Below are 12,255 nucleotides of genomic sequence, written 5' to 3' on the forward strand. Positions count from 1 at the left end.
ATCTACCCAAACCAGAAACTACATCATCTTCAATCTCTTTCTATCCTCCACCTTCTATATCATGTAAGTTACTTGCTTCCATTAATTCTGTGTCTTGAATATCTCAAAATTTCTTTATTTTCTCTCCATTCTTACTGACCTTAACTTAAGCCCTTATACCTATTATTTGAGCCATTATAATCATGATAGGAATATATAAGATAAAATTCCATAAACTCCAGATAAAATAAATTACCCTGTTTCTACAAATGTTACTTGTACTTTCATGTGCCTCCACTTTTCTTCATTTGATCTAAACTTCTAGTTTAATCAACTTAGTACTCATTTAAAAATCTTTGCATTTATATCTGCCTCCTCTGTTAAGCAATACCTTCCACAAAGATATGAATCTTGTCTCATTTATGTTTGCATCCTGAACAATAATACCCATACTTTGTAGATGTCAGAAAATACTTGTTGAATAAAGAGATCTCAGGTACCACATAAGAAAAGACTCTGAGTAAGAATAAATTTGGATTTTTTAAGGTATTTCTTAAATAAGTTATTCCATTGGATTGTACATAATTTGAAAATTTTGACTATATGTAACCCAGCTCTATAGGATTCCTTTTTCTCTGCTACAATGGACTTGTTAAATTACTTCAGGTATTCAATTTAGTTATGCAATTTCCCCATATTTTTCCACTTTTTCCCATTTCATTTATAAGGGGAATGGAAAAACTAGTTTATATCATCCTTTTAAAATCTTATGTTATGCCAAAATACTCACATAAAAGGAATTATATATCCACAGAATCATCTTTCTTCTTATTTACTCATTTACATTAATATAACTGAGTGTTAATCAAGGCCCATCTTGGAAAATATCCTAAGCACAAATAATATTGTGACATAAAACCAACAACAAAAGAGAAATTGAGACTCAAAGAACTGGATCAGAGTATTCATCATCTGACATCACAGATGGAGATCATTTGTTTTCATAGAGAATCAGGACTTGGGGTGGCCTTTGAATAAGAAATAGTTTGGCAAATGAAAATGCCAGACTGTTGCCAGGAAGTTTAAAAAAAAATAAAAATAAAAAGCTTCGGAAGAGTAGATTAAGAGAAAAACCTTAAAGAAAATACACTTGACAGATCCACAAAATAGTTTGATTGATTGAAAACCAACCAACTAAACAACCATTCATTATACTCACATCCACATATGTGAGCTCAAGTGCACACACACACACCTGCTATCTTACTCCCATCTAACAGGAGCTTTATAAATATTGAGTTTTCCTTTTAGCCTTGACTAATAAGAAGGCTTGTGTAAAATTAATACTCCATTCTACTAACCACATTCATTGTATTTGGGAGTCAATTATTCTATCCCTCCATTTGACATTTTGCTTCTTATCTTCCTTTTAAAATTATTTTAGTGTGTGTGTGTGTGTGTGTGTGTGTGTGTGTGTGTGTATGTATCAGAATAAAACAAAGTACCATCAGAAATTAGAGTAATGCTGTGTCATTTCTCTGCAGTGAATAGAACTTATTCTTTAATCCCTTACCCTGAACGTATTCCGGCAAAGGACACTCAGGGAGTAAGAAGTTAATGCATCAGGTATGAGGAATAAGAGACTGGCTCAGAAAATGATGGATGTAGAAACCAAGGCTGTTGGTATTTATTTTAACTTACAATAAAATACAATTACTATTAATGCAAAATACATATTATTTTAATGACCAGAACTAGACTTTCTTTAAAGGTGGGAGATTACTTTGGAAAAATTTATTATTAAGCATTTGCGGTTGGATTAGCAGGTGTTAGAAAAAAAGAAACAGACAAAATAATCTGAACTGTTAATAAGAAGAAAAGAAGAAGGAGGCGGAGAAGAAGAAGAAGGGGGGAAAAAAGAAAAAGGAGAAGGAGAAAGAAAAAGAAAGGAGAAGAAGGGAAAGAGGAAGAGGAAAGACAAGTGTTTGGGGAGGAGGAAGACAGGATCCAGAGGAGAGGAGAAAGGATTGTGAAGCAATGTATCAGACTATTATAATTAATAAGGATTTTAAAAACAGGGACACCTGATATTCCCTGTGAAGTCTGGGCTCATTATGATATAAATTCCCACTCCATCTCACTGAAACCCTCAGCAAGTCTACTCTCACATCAATGCCTTTGTGTAATGGGTTTTGTTGTTCTCATTGGTTTTCATTCTGTTCTGTTTTGTTGCTTTTGGGTAGTAGAGTCAGATTAGGGGCTGATGTTGAAGCTTGGGCTTGTAGCATCGTGAAACTGGACTATTACATGATCCATATAATGAACTAACTCAGTGCCTGCAATTAGCTGGAGGTTAACCTGAAGACCATAAGCCCCTGAGGACGTTTGCATCAATCTTGTAAAGACCATTGATCTTTCTGAGAGCAGAAGGGATTTAAGCCAGCTCCATCTATATATTAGAGAGAATGAAGACTCCATCTATCTTATAATCACATATGTTTTTGCCTCAAATCCTTTTTAAAATAGGGGGTTTATCAATCAAAAATATATTTATACATATGCATACTTGCATGAATAGGTGTGTTGGAAACAACACAGGCAATGCAATGCATGCCGTCCCTCCACAGAAGGACTTTAGATGTATGTTGCTAATTTTTGAATTTATACCAAATAGAGAGTTGTGATGCTTGGAAGTGAATGACAGCATATAAAAGTAAATGTAGAAAGGACAGAGAAGGCAAGAATGTCTTCGTCTATCCCATTTAACCTTCCAAGGCTCCAATGAAGTTAGGGGCGTATGGTCTCCAGGTTTACCTCTGGCCTATAAGCACACTCCTATGTGTATATACATTTTACTGAAAATATAAAAGTCTGATCTTTCTCAGCATTTACAGCTCCAGTTGTTTCACTTCCTGCCTACTTAGTGTGCTAGCGTTGCCTGAATTTCCTTAGGGGGATGAAAGAAGAGTAGAAAGACTCTCCCTGCCACTATCCCTCCCTGATAAAATCTATTTGGGGAGATGAAATGGAAAGACATAAAAATACACTTAATTAATTCCTGATTGCTTTACCGTGTATGGGGCATTTATATACACATTATCTCATTTAACCTTACAGTGCTCCAATGAAGTTAGGAGGAAGGGCAGTGATCATCATTATGTCCATTTTAGAGATGAGACTACCAAGGTCCAGAAAGAAAAATGACAAACATGACCAAAGCGCCATATCTGACTTTATGCTTCATACTATCCCACACTCCTTCTCTGAATAATTAGAATTTAATGACATACATAAAATTATATGTATCCTCTCAGCAATAAACAGAGTCAGACACAAGTATTGTGATTTTTAAATAATATTACACTATAATTTTTGGTAAGAAATTAGCAAGGAGGAATCAATATGGTTAATATAAACATTATATATATTTTTTTATTTTTTAAAAGATTTTATTTATTTATTTGACAGAGAGAGAGATCAAAAGTAGGCAGAGGGGCAAGAAGAGAAAGGGGGGGAAGCAGGCTCCCTGCCAAACAGAGAGCCCAATGCAGGCCTGGATCCCAGGACCCCCAGAGATCATGACCTGAGCCAAAGGCAGGGGTTTAATCCACTGAACCACCTAGACACCCTGACATTTTATATTTTTAATAAATAAAACAGCTCCACTGTTTACTAAAAAGTACTGCAAACCTTGTAAAGTTTGTATCTGTATAAACCCAGGTTGTATCTTACCTTTTTTATTGTTGTTTTTTGGAACACTACATGTTTTAGAAGCACACAGCTTCACCATCAAAGGTGATCTAAGAGTGATGCCCAAACTGCCTACCTCACAAATTTCGAGGAACTTCTCATTGGAATATTTCATAGGGTGCTCAGTGAAGGTTGCATAAGGCACCTCAGTGGACCATGGATTCCAGCGGGAAAAGAGGGACTGCTGTTCCAGACTTCCCCAGTAGATCCTAAGGCCTTCTCCTTGTCTCCTACAAGAAAGGAATTTCCTTTAGATTAGCCATTGTCATTAGATTAACACATAAAGAAAAGGATGGGAAAGTAAGGTAGTGTCTCAGTTAACCTTTATAATAATGCTAAATGACTTGCCTACTAACTAATTGATTATTCCAGAAATTTAGGAGGTAAGAATAAAAGGATAAATTCGGTTCCAAACATGATGAGTTCTGGGTGTTGTTGAGAATCCTATCTGGAAATGCCTTGCTGGAAATGTGACTCTGGTGCTGAGGACCGAAGCCAGGGGATGGAAATAGGGATATTAATCTCATGCCAATATTCCAATGGTAATGGTTAAATGGGAAAGGGACAGGAAGATTCAAGGTGGTGGGACAGGAACTGAAGTGCTGAGGTGGCAGGAGGTTTCAGGAAGGAGGGGAATGACAGCAGTTCCAGTTTCTACAAAAAAGAAAAAAAAATGCAAGCAGGAAATGACTGAGAAGAGACATGGGACATCAAGAACAGTAGCGTATATATGATCCTTAAGAGGGATGATGACCGATTCAAAATATCTGTGACTTCAGCTTTGGTTCTCTGTTCTCTGCACACATGCCAGGCAGCAAAGTTGCAGAAACAAACATATCAAAGCTCGTAAAGGAATTGTGCCTGCCTTTTCACACACTACCTGGTAGAACCGAGGCCTGGTCATCTGGTAAACCCAAGTGCAAAAACAAGAGGAATCTTGGGAGTGATGGGAGGGAAGTTGTGGCAGGAGAGTGTGGCCACGTTGAATAACAAAACTGTAATTCCTGTGGTCTCTTCTTTTACATGTGCCCATCAGAATTTATGGTTTGTGGTTTTAGACATTTCTAAATGCAAAGAGATCCCTGGAGGTTAAGCTAAGCTCAGGTGCTTTGCATTCAACAAGCTTTAAAACTAAGTTGCCTGTAATTCTAAACAGCCCCATGGAACATCATAGAGCTCTCATTTCTTCTAGAAATTAAATCCTGGGATCTAGAATAAAAACCCAGAGCTTAATTGTGGTACCTTCACAAAGCTGTCACTTCCTGTATTAAGGAAGAATACCTTTGGGAATGCTATTGTGGCTTCTGGGTGTTTATCCAAGTAGAGATGTGTATAAACACAATCTCACACATAGACATATGCCACCCCTCTTTCCCATTGGCTGATCTCTGAGATTCTATTTTCAAAAGGAAATAAGAAAAGAGTCTGGTTCATTCTACTGCCCAGTTCTCAGATTTTTGATCATTATGTTTGAAAGCTGACACTGAACCATTTTGGTTTTTTTACTTAATCCTTCCCCACAAAAGAAAAAAAAAAAAAAAAAGAAGAAGAAGAGAGGAAAAGAAACATATTGTACATACCTCTAAAGTTCCCTTTCTAACCTCTTACCTTCCCAGCTGCTTTGCTGACGTTTATCATCCCTCACCCCCATACGTTCCTTCATTCTGTTTCTTTTCTTTCTTTCTCTCTCTCTTCCCCCCCCCCAACCCCCACCTGCCCGGCCTGGTGATAAACTCTAAGCTCAGTGAATATTCTATGCATGCTGGCTAATGGAGCCTTCTGGCTTTAGTCCTTTCAAACAACTTGTACAATGGAATTATTTACTGCTTCAATTTATGTGCTCAGTGCAATTTTGCTTTTATCCAAAGGCAATGAAAATCTGCCAAGATAGCTTCTCTAATAAGTACACCTTATATTCTTTTACCTTAGGGAAACCTCAAATGAAGTTTAAGCGTGAAATTCAAGAGGGACCTTATTTCTAAATAACCAATCAATTTGAGCATGACAATGACATTTCTCAGAAATGTAGCATACTTCTAAATATACAAGTTCATACTCAGCCATCAGAAAGGATGAATACTTACCATTTACATCGACCTGGATGGAACTGGAGAGTATTAGGCTGAGTGAAATAAGTCAATCAGAGAAAGACAATTATCATATGGTTTCACTCATGCATGGAATATAAGAAATAGAAAAGAGGATCACAGGGGAAGGGAGGGAAAACTCGATAGGAAGTCATCAGAGAGTGAGAAAAACCATAAGACACGACTATAGGAAACAAACTGAGAGTTGCTAGAGGGGTGGTGGGTGAGGGGATGGGGTAATTGGGTGATGGGCATTAAGGAGGGCATGTGATGTGATGAACACTGGGTGTTATAACCAACTGATGAATTACTGAACACTACATCTGAAACTAGTGATATACTATATGTTGGCTGATTGAATTTAAATTTAAAAAGAAAATAAATAAATAGGCATACAAATTCAGCCAACCTTCTCTCTTAAGCTCCACTGGTGATATCTAAGAAGATAAATCTGCAACTAAGAAGTCTTTCCAAAGGTAAAGCTAAGGCAGCGCTTCTCAGCAAAGACTTTAGTACGAGAGACCTATGAAAATCTGTCATCTTCTGTTCTGTCAAATGTCATTAGAATAATTCTGGAGAATATAGATGCCTTTATGACCAGGAGCATTCTATTAGTTACTTAGGCTCACCATGAAAGATAGCATATGATATAACAGAATAAAGTGAAAAATGCAAAGAATAGGATGTCATGTATAATTTTGTTAGAGTCTTTGTTCTGACGCTTAATGCTGTGTGACTATGAATGAGCTCGTTTCATTTTCTAAATCTCAGTTTTACCTTATGCTCTTTGGCATGTTTCCATGTGACACCTCATGACCTCAGTAACTATGTAAATGGTGTAGACAGTTACGGTCATGATGCTACTAACATTCATCCAGTCAAGGACATACAAGATCTGAAAGAAACCTCTGGGTTATGGCTTCAGTTTAGAGGCATCAAATTAGCCCCCTGTACACCTCTTCTGGTGCAAAGACTACACCAAGCATTGTCCCATGATTCCTAGGGAACATCAGCACCTTCCATGATACCTCACAAACATGTAAAAGGTCAAATCTGCCACCGGTGATGGAATAGCATCTTAATGTTTATAAACTAGAGAACTTCATAGCTAGAAGGGCTCTTGGAAGGTAAAACCCAGTGCCTTCTTTCTGGATATGAGAAAACTGCTACAGAAGGATTAGAGCTTCCTTGAAGCATCATAACACACACCGCTGAGCTGTTGAGAGCCCTGGTCTCCCAAGACATCATTTAGGGGTGTTTTCACCGTTCTGGGATATCATCACAAAATGCATTCCAAGTTAAGGTCCTGCTTTTGCACAACACAGCCTTATTTCCAACTGACATATAGTTAAAAGACTTGCCCTGAGGAGACCGTCATCATCTGTAGGCAAAAGGCCTGCCCAGAGATCATAGCTAAAAGTAAAAAAGGAAATCGCAATCGCAAAAGGAACTGTGTGTGTGTGTGTATGTGTATATATGTGTGTGTGTGTATACACACACACACATATAAAAATATTTATATAATATTATATATAAATAAATATTTATTATATATATTAAATATATAATAATAAATTATATATATAAATTATATATATACACACATTTGTATACGTGTGTGTGTGTGTGTGTGTGTATACTATTTATGAGATTGCAGGAAAATAAGGTAGCTCTGGGAGTGAAGAGAGAAATTAAGAAATTACAAACAAGTTATGTCTTCAGGGTAGAAGACTGATCTTTCTCACCGAGCTGCTATGGTCAAGTTTATCAAAGTGGGGGTACAGTTCTGGATAAAGAATGCAACACCAAATTATTATTTTTTTTTTAAGAGAGAGAGAATTTTTTTTTTTAAGATTTTATTTATTTATTTGACAGAGATCACAAGTAGGCAGAGAGGCAGGCAGAGAGAGAGGAGGAAACAGGCTGCCTGTGGAGCAGAGAGTCCAATGCGGGGCTCGATCCCAGGACCCTGGGATCATGACCTGAGCTGAAGGCAGAGGCTTTAACCAACTGAGCCACCCAGGTGCCCCCCAAATTATTAAGTAAAGAAAAATTTGCCAGCTTTCGGCTCCAAATCATACTTTGAGTGTAAACCCTGGCTTTGAGCGTTATATACCATCTTTCCAATCTTTAGGTAACAAAAACTTCATGAGGAACAAGAGGATAACAGACGAAAAAGTGTTTTGTATGCTCTAAGGCATTGTCCCACTAGCAAATCTTGAGTTCTTAGTGTATACCATAACGCTTACAGTGTACTGTTAGAAACTTTATATTTTTAAATTTTATTTAACTGTTACAGAATTTTTCTAAACATCTTTGGTATAAATAAATGAAATTAATAAGAAATATGATAAAGAATATGACCAGGCTTACTCAGATCCGCAAGTCAAGAACCACTAAAGGAACAGACTAAGAAGGGGGAGGAGAAATACCAGGACCCCTACATAGACAAAAGCAGAAAAACAAATCTCTAGAACAGAGAAAAACAGAAGGTTCTGGAATATTCTACATTTTTCTTCACCTATTGATCTCTTCCTCCACCTGACTCTGAGTCTCTGAATACTTACGAGTTTAGCTTCTGCTTTATCAATATTTTGATGTGTATAACTTCCTACTTACATTAAATCCATCAGAGACTTCCATTCAGCTGAAAACACCCCTATAGCTCTTTTTTCTTCAGACTGAATCAACATGGTTCTGTAAAACTTTTCTAATAATTTAAAAATAATCTTTTTAATTGCCTCAGAGGTGATTCCCTGAAACAGTCCCAAGAAGTTTAACTTCACTCCCACAATGTAATTAGCATATTCTCTGTACAGTACAGTGTATTGTTGCAGGTAGAGAAATGAATAAGACTCAGCCTCTGAACTCCAGAAGCCCATCATCCGTTTTACTATCATCTCTTTCCCATACCTCAAACAGGTACAAATAGAAACCCACAGATCTCTTTATAAAAGCAGAAGTTCACCCATTACAATTTACTTCATTCCTGTTTTCTATCATCGGGAAGACCATCTGGATGTGGCCTCCATTCCCACAGTAGTAGAAGCAAGAAAGTCAATGTACCCTTCACTTCTGATAAATTTCAAAACCTTCTAGAAAGATATAGAAGTAGAGGAAAGTCTCCATAAGGATTCATAAGAACTTGGTGGAAGTAGAGTGCTTATAACAGTTGGAGATTTTTTGGATCCCGGACTGAGTTAGAGGCCTTTTAAGAGATATGTTTCCAATTTTTTCATTTTATAGATGTATAAACTGAGGACCAGAATTTTCAAAGATCAGAGTTCTTCCTTTAGTCTTGTTAATTACATGTTCCACTCAGTGACTCAGACTAGAATTCTACTCAAACACAGTTGTTGTCAGGGTAGAAACCTAAGCAATTACTACTTTAAACCATCATAGCAGCTGAAGAGATTTGCCTTCTACACCACAAAAAACAAAGGCATGTTGAAGAGATGAGGTTTATACAGAAGAAACTATCATCCAAGTGCCAAATGACCAATCATGAAAAATAAATGAACACCACAAAAAAAGGAGCTCCAAGTTGAATGGAGGGAAAACTTTCTTTGATAACAATTTTCATAAGACAATACATTATTTTTGACAGGAAAGACTCCTGTCCTTGAAGTCATTTTTAGCTGAACCAGAAAACTATGCCACCCAGTCACCAGACTGAGTTAATTTGCTCATTCCACACATTCTACTACCTTCAGAGAGAAGCCATGTATCCTTCAGCATAGTACAACATAGCGGTTGTACAACATAGCTATTCTTTCTCTTGACTTCCCACTCTCCTTCCACCCTGGCCTTCACAGAGGCTGAGCTAAGGCTTTCAACCACCTGAGAGAAGATGTGAATGAGGAGGCAAGTCCCCTGAAGGAGAGATGGCAACTTCTATTATTACTTCCATCAGCTGCCCCTCCTTTCTACTCATCTCAGATCTCAAAGCTCCACCACAGAATTAAAAACATAGCTCCAGGCACCAAGCCGAGATTTATGAGGAAGCACAGACATTAAGTCCTGCTCTAAACGCAGGGCGTGTGCTTGTAAGTATGTGAGCAAACAGAGGGAGGCCGCAGGGGAGGAGGGCGGTTGCCCAGGGTAGAGAGCTGTTCAGAACAACACAATATATTTTCTTTATGTCTCCTTTTTCCCTACCTTACAGCCTATACTGTTGAAAAGCAGACCTTCTAGAACCATGAAATGTCAGTCTCTTGCTTATTTAATCTGGACAAAAGTAGGGGGACAGAGTTGGCACCCTGGAGGGTATTCAATGCTTCTTTTTGCTCATTGAATGACCTCAGATGAAATATTTTCCATGACAAGAACCCCAAAGACGCTGGCACAGTGTCAGACAATAAGATTTGCAGAATGTGTTTACATTCTCTCTGTGTCCCCAGGCTGTTCTAACCCATCAGCAGGTGGTGCCTTTATCTGCTCTCTTTGCTCACCTGGCTCCCTCCCAGAAGTTTCCAGGCCCTTGGGCTCAGTGAGATTAACCATTTCCTGGCATGGGAAACCAAAAAATTCCGTAGGTTATTTTACATGAGGGAGAAGTAAGTGATAAAGTAAAACAGACCAGCAGTGTCCCTAAAGAAAGAACTCTAGGGCAATGTGGTGTCATAGCAAACACCTTGGATGACAGGTAGGACCTGGGTTCAAAGACTAAACCTGCTACGGACTTGCTGGGTAATTTGAACCATTTCTTCTCTCTGGGTTCCAGGGGACCATCTATAAAAGTAGTAGTTGAACTAGATCACCTCTAATCTCCTTTTATGCCCTGATAAATTAATATCTATTATGAAAAAAATAATTTATATCCTACCAGTTAGACAAAAAGCCAAAGGAGAAATTAGTGATCGAGAAATTCCTAGAGGGCTGCTGAGACTTTTTCTTCTTCTAGAGGAAGAATGGATCTTAAACTACAGAATAAAAGATGTAGGATTAAACCAGAATCAGAACCCAGAGAAAGTGAGATGAATTAGAAAAAGAGCTACAGAAAAAGACTATGGAATCTCTCAGGATGAAAGTCCTTAAAAGAAATGTTTATTTGCTTGGGAAACTTAATGCTTGTCCTCGAGGGCACCATGTTCAGGGCTGAGGTGAAGAAGACTAAGGTCCAAACCAGAGGTCCAACCTAAGATCTTGTGACTCACAGTGGTAGTGTATATATCTGTGTGTGTGCGCATGCACACGCGTGCATGCCTACATACATACACACACAGCTAATGTTTAGGCTAAAGTTACAGTGTGCAAGGTACATAGTAATCACTCCATAAATCCATAAATTTAATAAAGATGAATGAATAAATAAATTCACAGAATTCATAAGCCAGTTAGGATGCCTGTGAATGCGAATGCCATATCATTCCATTCATAAAATCTTATATGTTGTGGTAGTAAGAGCCCTGAATTTGTAGTCAGTAAAATATGGGTCTAAACCTATTACTGATGCTAACTTTCTTTGTGTCTTAGAGCTGGGCACAGCATCACTGAGCCTCCATTTCCATTTGCTACGGTCTGATTATTTGTGTCCTACCAACATGTATATATTGAGATCCTAATAACCAAGATGATGAAATCAGGAGGTGATGACTTTGGGAGGTGATTAGGTCACAAGGTAGAGTCCTCATGAATGAGATGAATGTCTTTATAAAGGAGCCCCCAGAGAGTTCCCTCACCACTTCCCTTATATGAGGACACAGGGAGAAGGTGCCACATGTGAACCAGAAAGCAGACACTTCCTAGAGACTGAATCTGCTAGCATATTGATCATGGACTTCCTAGCCTCCAGAAGTATGATGAAGGAATTTATACTATTTATAAGCTACACAGTCTCTAGTATTTTATTATAGCAGCCTCAGAAGACCAAGACATCCCTCTTATAAAATAATTGTAGAGAGCAATATGGAGTCTCTCATGTCAAGCAGGAGCCTGTGTCAAGCAGTGATGCAAGCATTTAAGGTATTGCAGTCAGGAGATCTCACCAGGACCAACGTCAGCTGACCTCCCCCCAGGACTGATAATGAGCAGAACCCGAGGAGGTCTGCAGAGACCCGAAACTGACTGAATTCCTTAAAAAAAGGGAAGGATTTTGTCAGCAAACTATGAGACTCTTCAGACATGACCCCTCTATGTCTGACCACTTAAAAAGGCAACTGCCACAATCTGCCCAATCAATCACCTAACAGAACGGAGATCCTTCCCTCCATGAACATCAGAAGCGGTTAAGTGCTCAGAGCTGACCCGGACCAGCCCTAGGCCTTATCTCAACTGTGTACCCACAGACCGAGTTCGCATTCGGTTTGTTTTCTTCCTACACCATTCTGTTACCTTGTTTGTTGTGTGGCTTGTCTTCTCTCCTGCTCTGTGGGCTGTGTAGGAAGCCAAATTTAATCACATGATGGACTGTCATTGAGTTTAGAATTCTGAACCTGCT

General features: G+C 38.3%; 1 protein-coding gene across 4 annotated transcripts in view; it reads right to left on the minus strand.

The window, feature by feature from the left end:
• Nucleotides 1–12,255, minus strand: part of TPRG1 (tumor protein p63 regulated 1) — a 239,080-nt gene that overhangs the window by 16,563 nt on the left and 210,262 nt on the right. For all 4 annotated transcript variants that reach the window (XM_032337959.1, XM_032337956.1, XM_032337957.1 and 1 more), the window contains one exon: nt 3,806–3,959. In XM_032337959.1, the coding sequence (XP_032193850.1) occupies nt 3,806–3,959 (154 nt within the window). The remainder of the gene's footprint in view (nt 1–3,805; nt 3,960–12,255) is intronic.

Source organism: Mustela erminea, chromosome 1 (genome assembly GCF_009829155.1).
Source record: "Mustela erminea isolate mMusErm1 chromosome 1, mMusErm1.Pri, whole genome shotgun sequence".
NCBI lineage: Eukaryota > Metazoa > Chordata > Mammalia > Carnivora > Mustelidae > Mustela > Mustela erminea.